This window comes from Buteo buteo, chromosome 28, assembly GCF_964188355.1.
Source record: "Buteo buteo chromosome 28, bButBut1.hap1.1, whole genome shotgun sequence".
Classification (NCBI taxonomy): Eukaryota; Metazoa; Chordata; class Aves; order Accipitriformes; family Accipitridae; genus Buteo; species Buteo buteo.
This window is the reverse complement of record NC_134198.1, coordinates 6,944,858-6,964,461: the sequence shown is the minus strand read 5'-3', so window position 1 is coordinate 6,964,461 and position 19,604 is coordinate 6,944,858. Positions and strand designations below refer to the sequence as shown.

The 19,604-nt window shown below is 37.3% G+C and overlaps 1 protein-coding gene across 2 annotated transcripts in view; it reads left to right on the top strand.

The window, feature by feature from the left end:
• Positions 1–19,604, top strand: part of DOCK4 (dedicator of cytokinesis 4) — a 253,773-nt gene that overhangs the window by 173,632 nt on the left and 60,537 nt on the right. For both annotated transcript variants that reach the window (XM_075059189.1, XM_075059188.1), the window contains exons 24-26: positions 6,213–6,340; positions 9,084–9,218; positions 13,627–13,725. In XM_075059189.1, coding sequence (XP_074915290.1) covers positions 6,213–6,340; positions 9,084–9,218; positions 13,627–13,725 — 362 coding nt within the window. The remainder of the gene's footprint in view (positions 1–6,212; positions 6,341–9,083; positions 9,219–13,626; positions 13,726–19,604) is intronic.

Below are 19,604 nucleotides of genomic sequence, written 5' to 3'. Positions count from 1 at the left end.
CCTAATGGTAAGCTGAGGCTTGCTGCTGTGAAAATAACTGATTTCTGTCTCCCAGATGAGGATGAAGAATGCGGCAAGCTGGGGGGCTAGCTATCACATTGGAACTAGGAAATAACTATTTATGCAAACAACTTAAAATGAGGAGAGCACTTCTTAGGTAACATTTTCTGTTATCTGGAGCTTGCTTGGAAGCAAGTGAGAGTAGTTTAGTGTGGGAGTTTTACACATTTTGTGCTGCAAGGGCCTGAACAACTAACACGTTAGCTCCCACTGCTGCGGTAATCAACTGATACTAAAGCTATGCTTTCACTAAAATTGGGAGATATACTTGGTATATTGTTGAAAAGAGAAACATCAGACATACAGAGGCTGATTTAAGGTGCCCAAGCACAGATGTTTAGTACAATATCAGATGTATTCGATGCATCTGGTCTCTGCCTGCCTCTCTAGAGGATGCAGGTTATAAATTGTGTTTACTGATCACGTGTGGATAGGATGTCTGAGATGGCTCTGTATTGAGGCTTTGGTATAGCTTGCTTAGAACCTTTTTCTATTTCAGTGATTTTAAACTTCAGCTCTTCCTATAGGTAACAACTACAGAGATGTTAAAAGGTGTCAACAGCAGTTATCTCCCTAGCTCCTGTGAAAATTTAGTGGGTGTTAAGGCCTTACTTCTATTTTTCCATATTTACTTCTGCATCTTTGTAGTTCACTACACTGGGTGTCTAAAAAGAAACAGATGACAGTTTTCCTGCTGATAAAGACTAGCAGTATTTTTTTTCCTCTTGGCCTATCTTCCAGTCTCCTGGTATTTTGGGTGTAACTCTTTGGATGCATCCCCGTTGATACTTGTAGAATGGCCAAATTGATGACCTACATATGCCTATACCGAGAAAATTTTCTACCTTTATAATTTCTGACACAGCAGTACTCTAGCACTCTTGTTTGTTGTCTTTTTTTTTTTTGCATTAAATGTTATTATAGCTTGCTTTGGGGAAGAGTTAAATCTGTTTTGCTGGGAAGAGTTAAGGCCAAGAACAGAGAAACATATCTTCAGCCATGTCCTTCTTGACATGGTTAAACAGGAAATAGCAGAACACCAAGAATTTTGTTTTCTCTAAGGGCACTACTTTGAGCTTGCAAATTCAATAGCTATGAAAATATGAGGTGTGTAAATAGAATGTCTAGGTGTCTTTCTCCAAAGAGGATGAGTTTTCTTGGAGTCACTGCTGATCAAACACATCAATTACCAGAAGAGAGATTACATTAGTAGGTGAAGTCCTAAAAAAGAAAATCCCATATTGATAAAACCTGTATCAGCCCAGTTATAATCTGTGGTGCAACTCTTTACCACGTGAATATTGTTCTTACAAGGCAAGAAACTTTGTATCTTCCCAAAATATGAGGATTTGGACCTCTGCACAAGAGTGGCTGGGTAGGACTTTTCCTTTTAGTGAGGCAAACTGTTCAAAACAAATAGAGGAGGGGTTTAATTCTCTGACCATTTACACTATAGATGGTATATAGATATGATATCTATATTATGAAGCTAGTTGATTATGAGGCATCTGAGTTGATGTTTTAAAGACATCTTTGTGTGTTCATTTTATTTAATTTATTTCATATGTAAAGTTTTATGTATTTATTCTATATCTAACTTATTTCTTATCTGGTTTTTATTGTTTTCCTTATTCTACACTGAAACCCACTAGATTAGAAAAGTGATAATTATCTATTTGTTTTCTTTCTGAGATTGACTGCTTTCCTCAGTCTGTGAGTTCATCAAAAAATTGCACCCTGTATATCACAGGAGAATGTAGGTGTAGGAAATGATGTTTCAATAGTAGTCAGAGATGAATATCTGACACAATCAGTAAGAGTAATTTAGTATCTTTGTACTGCCTCGCAGAAAGGACGTTGTTACATGTTAGACTTCCTATGGGAATGAAAAAGAAGTTGTTAGCAAGTTCAGGAAAAGGTACCATTAACTGATAAGGAGGTCTAGTTCTAGAAGCTACGTATTATGATTTCCCTCTTATTCCATCATTTTTTTCAAAAGACTTTTTAATGAGACTTGTAAGATTTCTCAGTAATCACTGCAAGCTAATTGATTACTATAAAAATGCAAAAAGCTTATCATTGTTGAAATTGTTGATACAAATCCAGAATTAAATATAGTTAAAATGCATTAAACTTTTAAATATTAATAAATATTAGAACAGATTTGAAAAAAAAGTCAATTTTTTCAACACAGAAAGGTTTTTACACATTGATCCATAGTACTGCTTTCAAGTACTCCAGGATCTTTTTCAGATTAACTAGTATTTCTTAATTTGTCTTCCACAGCAATATACTATTCTTTGAAGTTGTTTGTGTACGTGTGCTTCTATACATACCTGTGAGGGGACGTATGTATGTATATTGCATACAAAAATTTGGCCTTTATTAGTACCTGTGTAGTGGAGAGCAGAAAATATTTTGCAAAAGCTTTGCATCTGTGGCTCTTTTTTAGGCCAAGGGAGGACTCTCTCAGCCATACCTGTATTTTCCTTCTGCACCATGGGCAATTTTTTTCTTTCAACTGAAAACAGTTCCACATAAAAGTTTTGAAACTGTCTGTTCTGAGAACAGTGACATGTCCATGCAGTCACAGAGCAGGCATATGTGTTTGGTTTTGGAATTGCAGTGATAACTGTGTGTTTGGCTTAAGCATTTTCTTCCCCTGCCACCCTCAAGTCCAGTGGTTCTTCCAAACAAGGAGGTGTAAATTGAATAGGTCCACATAAATCTGTCAAAACCAAGAGCAACTTTCTTGTTTCTCACTGTTCAAGGAGAATGCTGTTTGTTTGTTTAAAATGTTCAATTACACTACTTCTTTTTCCAAGCAGGCTGAAGTTTTGACCATCTGTTCAGATATAGTAATTGAAATTAATTTCATCTCTCTGAAGTTAATCTTTAAAATACACTAGAATAAAGGAATTTTGTATGTCTGTGCAGGTGCTTTACCACTAACTGAAAAGCAAGGGGGAAAGTTGTGCTGTGGGTTAAATATTAAATGATAATGTAGCTTGCGTAGGAAAGTCACAAGGATTGCCCAAAGTAGTGTCTCTTTCTAATTATGCCGACCATGTACTTGAAAAGCTCTATGTCATGTTTTTTTCCTCTCTTTCTGTAAAATATTTGTAAAGGGCAAGTATTAGTATTTTAAATAGTCAGCTAATTTGGCTTCCTGCACTGAAGAAAAATTAGGACAGTGACTGATCGCTAAGGGTTCTGATTATTGCAGCATTCCTTGCGCTCATTAATTTTTCTATATACAGTGGCTGACATTGCAGCTGACAATTTTTAAGAAAAAGAGTAACCTGAGACAAATGTTGTACACTATGTTCTCCAAACTTTCTCACATAGTCCTTGGATTGGCTCAAAGGTGAATATGCCAGCTCTCCTTTCTGTAATACCACTACATCTCTCCACGTGAACAGGCCAAGACAGAGAGGTATTTAGATCACAGGCTTATGAGGAATATATCTAAAGCCATGTTATATGTGATGTTTAATCCAGTAACTGGCACTGTTCCTTCCCATGCATAGTTGCAAGTCATTGTAAGATGCTTTTTGCTATCTGTTTCATCTCGGTAAAGCAAAGTTCGTGATAATTTTATGGAGCTTTTGCAAAAATGGGATACTTGAAGCAGTTGAATGAGGATGCTCAGTTTTGCCTGAGATGCTTCAGACTATATCGTATATAAAGAGCTGGCTGTTTACAAGTCAAGTGTTGCTACAGGTCGATTCTCAGGTCTTCAAAATGGCGTTCATAATGCTGTACTTGGACATCAGCAGCACACAGTGTAGTGGGCACCTCAGAAAAGGTACCAAATCCTGTGTGTGGTCCTCAGGGATCTGCCTAGAGTTAACCAAGGAGAAACACCTTGGCACAGGTCTGCTCCTGTTTTCTCCTCACCTTCTGAGCGGAGGGATTTGAGTTGTCGCTGCAATAGAGGACCTGCAGTTCTCAGAGGGCTTATGGCCCAAAGGATAAGGCTCGCGCCAGTAATGTGTGAAAGAGCTCCTGTAACTGCTCGGTGACAGTTGTGGAGTTGAGCAGCGGTTGGAGCATTTGTCTGGGAATGGCAGGCCAGGTTGAGTGCTCCATCAGCCTGGATTCACCTTCTTCCTATCACCCGCCGGCCAGGAGAGGACCCCAGCCGCAGAGCCACAGGCTGGTTTACACACCGAACCCTTCGTCTCTTCTCTTGGAGAAGGGTTACCAGCTAGTCAAGAATTCAGTATGTGTAAGGCCTAACGGAAGGCAGGGAAAAGGAGCCATCCTCTGTAATCGAGTTTAGGTCTTTTTTATAGGAATGGAGAGTCCTGCTTTTTCGCTTCAGCTGAAGGCATTAGCTCTGTTTTTTCATCTATCAGTAATCAATGAGCAGATTTAGCAGTGGAGGTCGGAAGCTGACACTTTCCTAACCGCAAGTTGGCACATTAGCCATCTTCCTGCCTGCTTTCCTTTTGACCCCATAGATCTTGCAGTGGATGGGTCAGTGGCAGCTGTGCACACTTGACATCTCAGACTGCCTGGGGCAATGCTTTTTCTGAGCTTCTGGTTTTTAGGTAGACAAGAAGAAAATGCCTTACTGGTTTGGTCTAGAGACTTCTGCCCAGCTGCAGTGCTACAGGCAGATATGAACTCTCAGGCCAGTCCTGATGAAAACCTACTGAGGCACTTGCAGAAGCAAGTGGTCACTGGATAGAGGCTATATCTTTCTCAGTTTGGGGTTTTAGTACCACTGGGTTTAGATTCATTGATGGCGTTCTGCCTATTGCCATACAGTCTTTGCTTATATTTTTCTTCAGTAGGAAGATATAGCGGAACACCTGAATAAATAATAAGTATGAAACACCCATTTAAAAAGAGCCAGCAAGCTTTTTTTGAAAACAAGAATATACTTAAATAATGTGTACAAATCAACTTGTCCATATGATTTGTCTTGTGTTATACAGATAACTAGACAATGAAAACAAGGGAATAATAGAGAAAAACAAGATTACTGCTGTATTTCTGTGAGTGAAAGAAGCATTCAACAAATAAAATCTCAGAATAAATCTATCTTTTTCTCCCTCATGGAAAAAACAGAGGAAATATGTGAGGGGAAAGATGTGTTTATAGAAAGACTAATCCATGAACAGTACCCAGTTTGCAAAATGATTTTAAAGGAGTAATTTTTCTAGCTAGATAAACTCAACTTTTAGGAAATAATTACATCAATGAACAAAGGAACTGAGTAGATGAGTATATTTAGATAATGTAGTATATAATCATCATTGAAATCTTAATAGAGGAAATGATTCAAGAACATCTCTATGAGAACATCGTTTCTCAATTATGGAAAAGATCTAAAAACAACAACAAAATGAAAACAGGTAGCACCCATTCCGTTTATCAAGTAGGTGTTTAATGTGCTATCACAAGTGTAACTATTACTATTAGGCCTCTTCCCATTTAACATTGTCTTTAATTATAAGAAAAAGAAGCAAGAAAAAGTAGCATGTTAATGAAGTTCTTGCATAATTTTGAGAGAATTCAGGAGTGAAAATAGCACCGAAGAGCTGGGTTTAGAAAATGAAATAGAGGACAGACAAGCCGTTTCACATAGACACCAGTAGTCTAAATTGCTCATACTCAGTAGGTGTGAGGAATCTGGAAAAGTGAAAATCCTGAAAGAAATCTGAAAGTACTGCTTGTCTGTAAAGTAGAACTGGTTGGTAGAATAACATAAGTTCAGGATGAAGCCTGTTGTGATGTTGGCTTGCAAAGGGATCCCATTCCATGGCAGGGAACACTACAGCTTAATTTCACATTATTTTGAATACAAGTATTACCGTGGTGGTAAGGTTTTTTTGCATGACAGTTCAATACATACTTAGACTTTTCTGTTATATATAGTAATATTCCACACAGTGGTGTTTTTCTTCATCCATGATATGACATACTGACTTTCAGCATACTTTTTGTTCTTCAATTATTTGCTTTAGGATATTATGATTATGAAGTAAAAGCTTGTGCTTATCAAAAATGTTGGTTAAAGCAAGTAAAAGCTTCTGCTTATCAGAAATGCTGTTTTGGACTGAAGACTTGGTTTTTGTCTGTATTAAAATTAAATGATTCTATGAGAAGTTCCTACTCATAAAATTTTTCATTTTTTCCAGATTCTCGATACATTCTTCTTCCGGTAGTTTTACATCATCTCCACATGCATTTACAAGAGCAGAAGGACCTTATAATGTGTGCACGTATCCTTAGCAACATATTTTGCCTCATCAAGAAGAACAGCTCAGTGAGTAAACACCATGTCACATCCACAAGGTGTTCAACTTCTTTATGTGGCTCAATGACATTTAATGACACAAACTGGACCTTGACCAAGGGCATTTTAAAGAGTTCTCTGTGTAATGATTCTGCATAAATGTCCTTTTGATTTCTCATGAGCCTTTTCTTCCCATGCAAGAATATTTTAATTGTAGTGCATAGTGTTGTGTCAAGCTTTGACTGTTTGAGTGTCGTGTTGGACAGAAATAAATGTCTACTTTCTTTTAGAGGCATTTTCTGTTGCGGGCTGTTTAGTTGTAGGGGGCATGGGGCTGATAGAGGTAAATAGATTGATATGAGTATTGCAAAGGGGGTTGCATTTGGTTGTTGATAAACTTTGTGGCTAATTTCTGATGTTTGTGTTTGCAAATTCATCTGTGAAAGCTGCATATGAGAGCTAGCTTAGATAGGTGTATTGCAAATATGAAGATGATGATAAGTTCTGACAGGCTGTCGTGGTTTAACCCCAGCCAGCAACTAAGCACCACGCAGCCGCTCACTCACTTCCCCCCCATCCAGTGGGATGGGGGAGAAAATCAGGAAAAGAAGTAAAACTCCTGGGTTGAGATAAGAACGGTTTAATAGAACAGAAAAGAAGAAACTAATAATGATAATGATAACACTAATAAAATGACAACAGTAAGTAATAAAAGGATTGAAATGTACAAATGATGCACAGGGCAATTGCTCACCACCTGCCGACCGACACCCAGCCAGTCCCCGAGCGGCCAAAAAAAAAAAAAAACAAAAAAAAAACAAACTGCCTCCCCCCCCCCTTCCCAGTTCCTAAACTAGATGGGACGTCACATGGTATGGAATACACCGTTGGCCAGTTTGGGTCAGGTGCCCTGGCTGGGCATGAGAAGCTGAAAATCCTTGACTATAGTCTAAACACTACTGAGCAACAACTGAAAACATCAGTGTTATCAACATTCTTCACATACTGAACTCAAAACATAGCACTGTACCAGCTACTAGGAAGACAGTTAACTCCATCCCGGCTGAAACCAGGACACAGGCAAAGGGATATAAAGCAATTAAAAACAAATATTGCCTGTAGTTAGTGCAGTACATGCATATTAAGACCAGCATGCATTACGTTGTAATGCATTAGTGAGAACTGGTTTATGTGTTTCTTCGTTTCATACCACTGTCAGCAATTAAAGTTGCTTCATCAGTGATTTGAATTGGATGTAGCTTGCAACTTTGGTACTGTAACAGCATTTTCATTGCTGTTGCTCCTGGATTAGTATAATACCTCATGACACGATGAAGTAATAGATGATAAAGCATAGCTCTGGTTTTAGCTTGGGAGAAAGGCTTACATGTCTGGTCTTAATTTCAGGAGATCTTTCATTTGGAGTCACCAAGCCAGAGATGTGCACAATAACAAGAGGATGTCTACATAAAACTCTCTCCAATGTTCAGGATATGCAGTTACTATTTTTAGTAATCTTTGACTCATTGGGAGTATTAACAACTTGGTGACTTTGATACGATTTTTGAGGATCAGTTCAGAACTTTATCCCTTATATGGTAATCAAGATAATTTAGAGGTTGAGGGAACAAGTGAATCTGCAGTCAGGGAGCTTTGAAAATTAAGGTTGTTGGCCATTCTAATAGTAGGTTCTGCATGAGTCCTCACAGTTGATACAGTTCCTAAATACACTGTGTACTGTCTGCCTTCATAAGAGCAAAGTTAACAGTTGTTTGATACTAGACAAAGTGACAGAGAACATGGCCTTGACACTAGACTCATCTTGAGCCCCAAACAGGAATTTTGAGTTTTGTTACAAGTCATATGCTTTGGGTGTGTAGGAAGGAAAAAGAAAAAAAAAAAAGAAAAAAGAAATTCACTCCTACACCTCAATGTCAGCAAAGTTGAATGATCTGTTTGTCAGCTGAGTTTTAGTTTGGTTGTGTGCATTTGATTATGAAGTATTTCTGCAAAGAAATGCCATCTTAAATTGTGGATAAAATCACTCAGATTAAGGTGGTGTTGTCTGCTGCAGTGGAGACAGAAAACATTCTTGAAGCAGGGAAAACATATTTCCATCTAAATTAAAAAGGAAAAGTAACTACAACTTGACTTCATCAAGTGTTTTCATGCGTGTAATTAAGGTATTCATGGTCTCTTTTGGTGGCGAACACTTTGGTTCCTTTGTACTGATGTTGCGTACAAGCAGTTGTAGGCTTACATAAATGACTAATTTGTTTGTGCTACTCAGTTGATGGGAAGCAATGTATCTGGTCCTTGCTGCTGAAGCAGGTCTTGAAGGTTAAGCACCATCTGTTTGTTTCTGGTGTTAGTTTCAAAGTGTGAAAACAGAATTCTTTCTGGAATTTAAGCCTCTCTTGGCAATTTCCCCAGAAAATATATGGGCATTACCTATAAAAATCTTGCCCGAAAAGTTCTCGTATATTATTTCCTGCTTTCTTCTAAACTTTAATTGAAAATAAACCTATGTGTACATATTCAAGTGATCCCCGTAACTGTCCTCTATATTTCAGTACAATGTAATTAATTGAAAACTGTTAGAAAAAAAAAAATCAATAGGATGAAACAATATCTTAAATAGAGAATAGTCTTCGTTTCTTAAATCTACCATTCATAGTAAAACTATAATTTGTTTCTAAAATGACATCAAAGGAAATATGTCTGTGGTCATCTTTCTACTTTAAAATCTTAAATGTTTCATTTATTATTTCAGGAAAAATCTGTCCTGGAAGAAATTGATGTGATTGTAAACAGCCTGCTAGATATTCTGTTACGGACCATACTAGAGATCACCAGCCGACCACAACCATCAGGCTCTGCTATGCGCCTCCAGTTTCAAGATGTGACTGTAAGTTTCTTATAATGAAATAGCTTACAATTGTCACTGGTTGGACTAGTAGATTTGTGACAATATTGTCTTTATATTGTAATTCACAGTGTTAAGATTTTGTGGATAAAACAGAGAATGAGGAGAACAAAGAAAACTTTTCTTTCATTTTATTAATTTTCAGTGGAAATATTAATTTTTTTCATTAAATTTATTTATAAATTGTGATTAAAAAAAAACCCAAAAGATAAAATTTCTTTTGATATTGTTTCAGGTCAATACATATTTCATTGTTTCTTTTGTTGACAAATTTAATAGCTTTCTGAAACTCTCTTTAAAGTTTGAGTTCCTGAAAACGGAAGAGTATCAATCTATAACATTTTACTTCCTAAAATGCATGCATTTTTACATGATCAAACAGCTCTAAAAATGCCTGCAGAATCTGTGATGTTAACTTGTACAAATCCAAATTTATTAATTGAAAGGCATTTTGTTGTTCTCTGGGCTGTGCATTTGAGCTTCATTTCTGTCACGTGAAGTAGAGCACAGAGGATGGATCTAGATTAACAAATGATATTTTAGTCAACCTCCTATAACAACTCATGCAAATTAGAAGGTTAAAATACAGGCGTTTACAGAAAAGCCTGTGATGAGCACTGACGAAACAAAAGGAAGTGTTATTTTGCTTTGTTTTCAGCAAGGTTCCCAGTTTGCTTTTGAAGGGCAAATCAGTTCTAACATAGCAAGGGATATGCCCCCAATATGAAGTGAGGGGGTAACATTTTGTGCAGAGAACATGCTATGCTGTGTGATTTACCATCTCATTATAACTTAATTAATTGCCCAATTTTTACACTGTAACAGTTTTCATTAATGAATAGATGGTTGTTTTTCAAACCAGAATTTCCTCTGAGATCAAACATTTCAAAAGCATTTAATAGCTGTGGAAGAAATGTGTTATTGGCTTTTTTGTTTGTTTTACTTTATCCCACAGAGAACAAACGTTATATGAAGTGTTTTATGGAGCTGACCAAGCTCTGTAATAAGATAACACCATGCTTTAATCACTGTGATTCAGCAGGAGTATACATCTAAGAGTTTGGTGTTATTTTCTTTAAATTACAAAATTACAAACGTATGCCGTGTGGCATATCAGGCCATCACAAGAAAATGTAAGCTGAAGTAAGAGTTGTAGTATTAGACTTAGTGTAGGAAAGCTCTGAGCTTATTGGTTTCTTCTAAGATACCCACTTGCTTGCAGATTAAGTTTTCATAAAACACCATGACATCCTAATTATTTCACACCATCAAAAAATTAGACTCTGAAAGTGCTTTCAAGTTGCAAAATTTTCTTTTTATGCATCAGAAAAGCCATGTCATTGTCACCACGGGCTCTCAAAGAATACGTAATATGGAAGTGACTCACAGCACAGCATAAGGCAATTATATACATTTATGTAGAAACATCATGCAGTATGGGCTTATGGCAACACACGGAGCCAGATTCTTGGAACTATTTGTAGAGCAAGTATGATAAAGTACTCAATGTGAGTACAGCAGTAGAGTCTGTTCCAGTACGTTACCATTATTTCAAGCTGCATATATCATAAAATATTCTTTGTGAGGTGTTATCATGGCAGCACACTGGATAAAATTCTGTCATACTTTTGCATCAGGTTTAGTTTTCCTTGTGGAAGTAGTCCCAAACTCAACTCAGTGTGATCTTCTAGGCCCACGTGTCACTGTTTTTATGCACAAAGAAGCAGCATAAAATCAGGCAGCATCAGGCTGTGTGCTGCCATGACTGCACCATTTCTTTTATCTCAAGTGGTTTTGATAACTTGGTACCATTTCAATTTGCAGTGAAGAATCTTGTTAGATGGTAACCTGCAAGATGGATGTAATGCTTTAAACTGATCGCAAAGACAACATGTCTTTGTGGTGTCACTGTTACAGTTGTTGCACTAAGAAATGTTGGATTTAATGCAATGGTGAAAGTGAAAGTTCTGCTTTAGGATGTCGGTGATTTAGACCTTTAGATTTCCTTAAGAAAAACTGTGTTTGCATATAAAGAGCAGAAAGCAATCCAATTAAAGCAAACCTTTATTGATTTCAGATCTTGGAAGTTCAGTCCTGCAGAACCTAAATGAATTGCAATTTAATTGTGAGCTCCATGTATATTAATAATTGTGCTCCTTAAATAAGACAAAAATCTACCTAAGTGAATTGGGTATACTGCTTGGCTTGACTTACGACACCAAAATTGGATCCTAAATGTTTTTTATCAAGGTTGTTATGTGTGTGGAGTTTGCTTTCGTGCAAGATTCACAAGTTAGTCTGTGGCTAACACTGGCAGAAATCTTACAGCATACGTTTTTATGTTGAGTTCAACAAACGCAGCTGAACGTTCATTGTTATTTTAAAAACCATCTGCCTCTGTAGCTACCTACATTTGAATTAAAAGCTCAAATTTAGAAGTCAGTTAGCAATTAGCTAAAGCTGGTACCCTTTTAAAACTAACCTCTCTGTCAACTATAATAGTACAGCTTTCTAAAATAGATTGTGATTTTTAATATACTACTATAATTCAAAGTAAATGTGGGAACATAGAAGGAAGGTGACTGGAAAGGACTGCTTAAAATGCTTAAGTAAGAAAGAAGGGAAGTATTCAGAAGGTTCATACTCAGATTTTGTCACTCAAGCTAGCAATCAGGTAAGCTTACACCCTCACTTATTTACTCCACTTATTTTGGCTAATTAGCCAAATCTGAGTGGTCTCAGATTTTATAACTGGAATAAAAGTCTTCAAAAATTATGCCTATTTAGATGAACCTACATTACACTACATGACGTGATAAAATCGTAGTGAGGCTAGATATAATGAAACTGAAAATATTTTTTTAAAATTATAAAAGACCAAAGTCTTTTGGAAGAGAACCTGATAGGATTGGAAATAAATTTTCAGATATTTACGAGATAGCAGCTGTAACCTTGATGATTATGCCCAGAGCATGAAGATTAAGAGGCTTTGTAGCCTTAGGATATTGTTTTGAGAATGCTATCTTCACTGTAAAAAAACAATGGGTTTATAGGGAGGTAATTAATTTGGGATCATTACTTCAGTGTAGAATCTTATTATGGGCAAGGCAATTACTATTTTATCACCCTGTTGCCAGTGAAAGCCATCACTTCACACACCACCAAACATACAAGGTATAATCACAAGTGAATTAGGCCTTCCAATGTAAAATCTGGAACAGCCACTCCTGTGAAAACATACTCCTTTTTTTAATCTTATTTTCTGATTTTGAGGAAAGGTGGGGAAAAAAATCATCCCAAAATTTGACTTGACAAACTAATGAAAGACACCATTTGGAAGTACTGTTATACCTGTCTGTTCTCCCAGTCTTATTCTCCATTCCTGGTCGATAGAGGCCAGAAGTGTATTTCCCATTTTTTAACAAGCTTGTAAGATTTCAGAATTGTTCTTTTTAAGCACTGGGATGCAATCCAGACCTTTCACTCTTTCCCGTCCTCATCGATTTTGCAGTGGGACCAGATTGATACCATTCCGTGTTTCTTCCCAGTTCAAAAGTGAACAAGCAAACAGGAAAGGGAGAGAGGGAGAACCTATTCCTTCCCATAACGTCTTGTTCATTTGATCGCTCACTGGAGATACCCAGTGCTGTTCTCCGCTCTTTTGTTCCTGAACCCCATGCTGTTTGAAGGACAGCCTGGTGAATGTGCATCAGTAGGGTCAGTGGGGAATCTGCGTAGCAGTCCAGTAAGTCCCTCAGCTACCCCCTGGAGCGTACTTTTTCTGGAGGCTGGGCCATGGTGAAGTGTGAATCCAGGAGTCGGCACAGTGCGAGAGAGTGGTCTTGCCCCACTTCTGATCAAAACATTTTCAAAGTTTGTTCAGTCCTATAAAGGAGTTTTCTTTTTGACAAATACTAGTTTTGTGATGAAAAAATGTTTTGAAAAATTCCCAGCTAACTGCATTAATTTCCTCCCTAAAGGAAAACAATAGCATTCTTCCCAGAGCTGTTGCAAAATATTTTTGTTTATATTTGTTTCAAAACTGAGTTGACTAAGAGGGTTGTAATTTTAGCAATCTAAATAATCTGTTTAAGAACAGATACAAGGGAAACGCATCACAAATCAAAATTTTACTGGTTTAGCCCTTCTGGAACTATTTCAAATAGATTTTGCTAAGCAAGTAAACTGAATTTGGGGAAAAAAAATTCTTTAAATGGGAAGGAAGTTCATAGCTAAATTAGTGTATTTTCACAAAATATGGAGTCTAAGCCTAATTGTAGATTAATTTCCCTTGCATTTATTAGTTATTTTTAAGTGCTTATAATATGACAGTTGAAGCTCAGAAGACATTATAACCTATAATGTTTCTATTCTTGCCTTATCTGAACAGGGGGAATTTGTCTCCTGTTTGTTGTCACTGTTGCGACAAATGACTGATAGACATTATCAACAGCTTCTTGATAGCTTCAACACAAAGGATGATCTGAGGGTAAGTAACAGAATTGTCTTTCCACTTGTTCAGGTCTCTTTATATTTCTCTTTTTGATCTATCTTCCTTTAAGATATTCCTGTGCTTTGATGAAACACTTCAGTATTTACATACAATCTGTTTTTCAGATTAGCTAACTTTTGCACAAGCTTTCTTGTGTACTCGGGTCCACTCTTACAGTGGGACTAGGATTCTGTTGCTCCTACAATGACAGCAAATAGAATAGGGATGAGGGGGACTATATAATTGCTTTAATGCCATAAACTTAGTCTCCAAGCCTGTTTTAAAGATGTGTCAATCTAAGGTTAAACAGTTTTCTGCTTGATTCTTCCTGTCAGGCAGTTGGGGTTTTTTGTTTATTATATTTGTTTATTCATTCATTCATTAAATTATGTATGGCAATGGCAAACATGCAGCTTGAGAAATGCATATCCAACTAACTCTCAATTTTTCTTTACTGTGCAGCAAGTCCATTGGCAGGAGGACCTGTCAGACTTGTAATGTCTGGCTGCCCAGTTTGATCATGAGAGAGAGTAGCTGCAGAGCTCTTCCAGGGCAGCTTCTACCAATTTAATTGATGGAGTTACTGGGTTCATGGAGATGCAGCATTTTTTTTATTCCTTTTTGGAGGAGGCAGGAGGATTTTTTAAAAAAAAAAAAGTTAAGATTTCCTGCATAAAGATTTACACTAAGACTTCCATTCTGCTAGACCCTAAAAAATTTATATAGTACCAAATCTGATACACACAAGAAATATTGGGTAATCACTTCTGTCCATTATTCAACCAGTCATCCTAGACAGGAGAGTAATCATGTCCTACTGTGATAGTATATTTTTAGACATTAGTCTTAAATTACCATTTCATAAACTTAAGTACTGCCTGGAAAAGGGGAGTCTATTCACAGTGCCAATTTCAGATTTCCTTAAATTACTAATAGCTGTTTAGAGCTGTTCTGAAGAGAGCATACCGTTCATGGGTGCCTTTTCTTTGTAGTGAGACAGTCATATTGAGCTTGAAAGATAGAAAATTCTACTAAGAAGTTTTCTCTATCATGAATCACTGGAGTATTACCTAGGAGTTATATAGGGTGGACAATTTTTATATTAGTATTACAGCATCTGTTTTCACCCAGCATAGTTGCTATCCTTAGGCAATTTTTAGTGTATGTTGTGGAACCTAGGCATTTTTTACTGAAAAAATTTTGCCTTTTGTTTGAGTTCTGAGCAGGTCTATATTCCTAGGTTTAGATTTTTATATTTCCTAGAAGTTTCAAGCTTCATTTCTGTTTGATGTATCTATGAAATACAGCGTTGGGTTTATTTAGGCTTTCTTGCTTCTAGAACATGAAAAATCTCTAGAATTAGTACTTGAATGGTGTTTTATTTGACACATTTAAATTCCCCCCACGCACATACCCTACTATTATACAGAGACATATGGAAAGCAGCTGTAGCCAGTGCCATCAGCTATCAAAATAGAGGTCTTAAGAACTCAAATCCAGAGTTTGTTATTTCCATTCAGATCTCATCAAATCAGCATCAGCTCCACCAGTGATTCAGTGGCAGTAGGTTGATCATAATTAATGCAGCATTCCTTCTTTTCTGAAACTTAAATAATATATTGGGTTTTTTCCCTCACTTGGAAATCTAAAATATCACTGAAATGTGTATGACTGAGAGCAAGAGGGAAAGATGAGAGCTAGTGTCTGAGGCTGACACTGCCGTTAATCATGAGGTGATTGTGTATGACTTAAGCTATCTAAACCGTCTCGCCACTTACCTCTGTATTTTTCTGCTTTGTTTGCCAAGTGGAACTTCCTTGGTATTTTATACTGCTTTAAGATATGCTTCTTAGGAAATGACATCAGTATGAGTAAATGAAGATTCAGAAGGTGTAAATATCTGTGATAAGATTTTTTTTTTTTTTTTTTTTTTGTGCCTGAGATGCTTTTAGAGGCTGAACTAGTAGCCATAGTTAATCTTGTGACTAGTATGTACTTTGGGATTTAAGCTTCGGTGGTAACTACCATCAGCTTGCTGTATTTTTTAATCCTCTTTTTGCCCCCAGGTCAGTGATGTCAAAGTGGATTGGCTCTTCCCTAAGCCACATTACAAGTTACAAATTTGATATGGGGTTTGCAAGGGACTTTTCCGAGTGTATCCCAGGCCTTTGAATTGCTGTCTGCTCTGTTTTTTTGCTTTGACTACCTCTGTCTATAATTAACAATCTATACTGAACAGTTAGGCACTGATATCATAAGGTGTTTCTTCTTTCTTCCAGAATAATTCTCAAGGTGACGATGTCAAGTGCTTTCTAATCACAGTGTAGCAAAGTGGAGTCTTTGAAGGAATGACATGTACACATTTTTATATGACAAGCATCTGAGTGATACTTTAAACAAGTGGTTTTTTTATGGAATTATTTCCTCTATTTTGTAAATATATTCAGTTTAAGTAATTGTCATGGTGACTATTTTTATTTTAGTCAGTTCTTTGAGAGAGTCAGGTGTTTTCCACACAAAGCAGAACATAGAAAAAGCATTTTATATTTGAAAATATGCAAATGAAATAAGAAAGAAATGATAGGGGATTCATGGCTGAGTGGTGGCACCAGAGACTATACTTCACTCACTTTTTGAAACATTAAATTTAATGAGGCAGTAATTTTAAGTGCTTCCTTTTATCTTTCAATATTATTTTAAAGATATGCTTCTTTTGCTTACCACAAAATACCATCATCTTCTAGTAAATATATTTTATAGCAATTTATAGAACAGAGGCGCCCTTGTAGGCGGATATTTGCTGCCACAAAAAAGCTCAGATATAAGTCATGATAAAAGGTAACAGTGGAAGTTATAAGTAGGAGGAGAGAAGTGGGACAGTGAATGAGAAAAACAGTATATGTTAGCACAATGCAGCTTTGACCACAGCAAGGTAGTTTGGGTTAATGTGTGTGGGTTTTTTAATTAATAGATTAAACAAACAGATAAGCACCCACCAGAAGGACTAGTTTTTATCCATTGGCAGCATACCCTACCTAATGTGGTAGAATAGATATACAGGAGAGATATGGTGAAAGAAAAGATAATATTTTGTAGGGATGGGTGTAAACCTTACTAGTTCTCTGATCCCTCTCTTCCAGCTAAAGGAGCCTGAGCAGGGTAAGGTAGGTGCCGAACACTGCCACCAAATGCAGTTTATTCCACTGTTCTCTAATGACCCCTTGGACACAGGCTGCGTGAGGTCTACGTGTGGGGAATGTCTCCAGTGGAGAAGCTCAGTTCTATCCCCCATCCTTCCCCTGCTATGCAGGGACGTATGCTCATGTATGGGACTTCCGAAAGAATGAGTGCTGGGGCAGAGGGGTGGCTCTAAGACAAGCGTTTGGGTGGTTTCTGATGTAGGTTGAGGAAGCAGTGAAGGAAAGAAGATCTGGGAAAGGAGTTGGCCACAGGATGGATGAGTCGTCCAGGCAGAGGCAGCTCACTGTCAAACCACCCGCTTTCTTATGGGCACCTTGGCACTCTGCAAAAAAAGCTGTAGGATGCTCTACAAAGACTTGATACCAAGTAGCTTGCTAACTCTGCAGTGCGAACCAAAGCAATGGATGATCAAGCAATTAGCTTCAAAGTGGACTGTTGACCCAAACTAAAATGCTATATAGATGCACCCTGAGAGATTCAGTCAAGTGTCTGACCTGTTTTACAGACAATTTTACATGCGTACAGGGAAATGTGAAAGAAATTCCAAGGCAGTTTTTGATTAAATGAATAGATGGTTTTCAGTCTTTTAAAAGGCCATGCTTCTCACTTAATCGCAGTTTGATAATTTCATCAAGCAAATATTGCTGCTACAGGAAACTGAACTGTGATATTGTGATATTATTTAAGTGGTGTAAGATAGTGCTAGAGCTTATGCACACTAGGTAGGAATATTAAGAGATGGTATTTAGAGTATGTTAGAGGACAAAATTACTCCCTTGCTGTCTCTTAAGATAGAAGGCATATGAGATGTTAATTGCAGCTCTACTCAACCAACCAAATGTTAGTTCACTTACGCTGCTGGCAAAAATGTTTTTTAAATGTTAAAATCTGTTACTAAATCATTATGATGTGTTCAGCAAAGCAGATACAACTATGAAAGATAGTACTTTAGTGCAAAGGAAACAGTGCAAAATAATAGTTACAAAATTGATCTTCCATGAGTGGTACTTCATACTAGCGTCTTGTGATGTTTGGATCATGAAACAAAAGTGAGCAATTGCATCATGCAAAATGCCAGGCATTGTAATGGCGATCAAACCAGTTTCTGGAATTGCTACGTGGAGGTGGGTCCCTTGGGAGTGAACACTGGCACTGAATATCGATGAGCAGTGCTGGCACGTGAAGGATACCAGCACATTAATGGTGAAGTATCAGACTAGTCAACTGGCATTTTACCCTTTGGTTATTTTCATGCTTATAATGGATTCTTAGGGAAATGTATTACCATATATACAAGAACTGAATCATGAAAAATAAAAGTTAGCTACAGATTAATTCTGTTAATAGAAGCTTAATAGTTGTATCCTGAAAATCTTACAACTGACTAGTTTTTCTAAAGTTTTTTTATGAGTTACCTGTTTCAGTTATATTTCAGCTTTGAATTACACTCCTTTTTGTTTATATGTTTTTAATGTGTACAGTAACAAAGAGATGTTTAGTCTTATTTGGGCTTTTCAAATCCCCTTTTTGTATCTAATATCACTTATCAGTAAAATGATGACAAAATTTTCTACTTTTTCTGTTAAAATTAGAAATAATTAGCCTGATGTTAATGATTCAAAATTTAATGCCAGTGTCTACATTTGCCTTTTTTTAAAGTTTGCTTGGAATAAAAGATGTATTCTGTTTTTAGCTTAGTTACCTAAAGAAGTGAACTATATATGATCTTCCTCTCTGCCTGTCATTCTTAACGACTTTTGAACAAGCCAATGAATTTCAGCAGGCTTTGGCAGTGGCCCGTGGGTCTCAAAGGCACTAAGTTCACACCTCACGCAGCCTTGGGTTTTAAGTCCTTAAACCATTGCTTGGTTTCCCAGCAGCAGCCATTTGGTCTCTTCAGTTCAGCAGCCAGTCAGTCAGCTCCCTCACAGCAGCAACACGTGTCGTGTCTGGACAACAGATGGGATAAAAATGGGATATGGGAGAATTTGGGGCATTATTGTGAGGTGGCACACAGCAGCATTCGAGGCATTGCCGTATTGTTGGGATTATGGCAAAGAGCTGCAGGGATTACAGCACAGGGAAGGGAGGTAACCCCTAAAGGAAAAAAGGAGCAGGCAGAAGCGTTGAAATGTAACTACAGGTTGCAAAGCTATAGGAAAGCGGTCTGGCATAAATGTGTTGTTCATAGAGCTACTTGTTTATCTGTAAAGCTGGTCACCTGCGTTCAAACGCTATGTTATCTGCAATGAGTATCGTTTATACTCTTTAATACAGAGAGTTTTTTGGCATCTTGCTTAGAAAACAGGTTGTCTGTTTTATGTAATCTTCTCTGGTGGGTGGGTGCAGGGATCTCAGCTGCCTTTCCCAGTGCTTGCGTTCGTCCCCCTTTACAGTGATTCTCTAATGAAAGACATCTGTTGTGCAATGCCCGTCATCTACACTTTGGTAAACGCACTTGAGAATATATTTTGGTGTTCAAAATCATTTGGTATCCTTTGGTTGTATCTTCATCTCATCTGTGGTTTGGGCTAACTCTCTACAAGTGATGTGGGCAGAATCAATACAAAACATTGCAAGGTCAGGCACCACGCTGATTCCGTTCGGTGTGTTATATCACTTGCCTCATGCTCTTCATGATGCCAAAAGCTCCATTTAGCTTACTAAAAAAAACT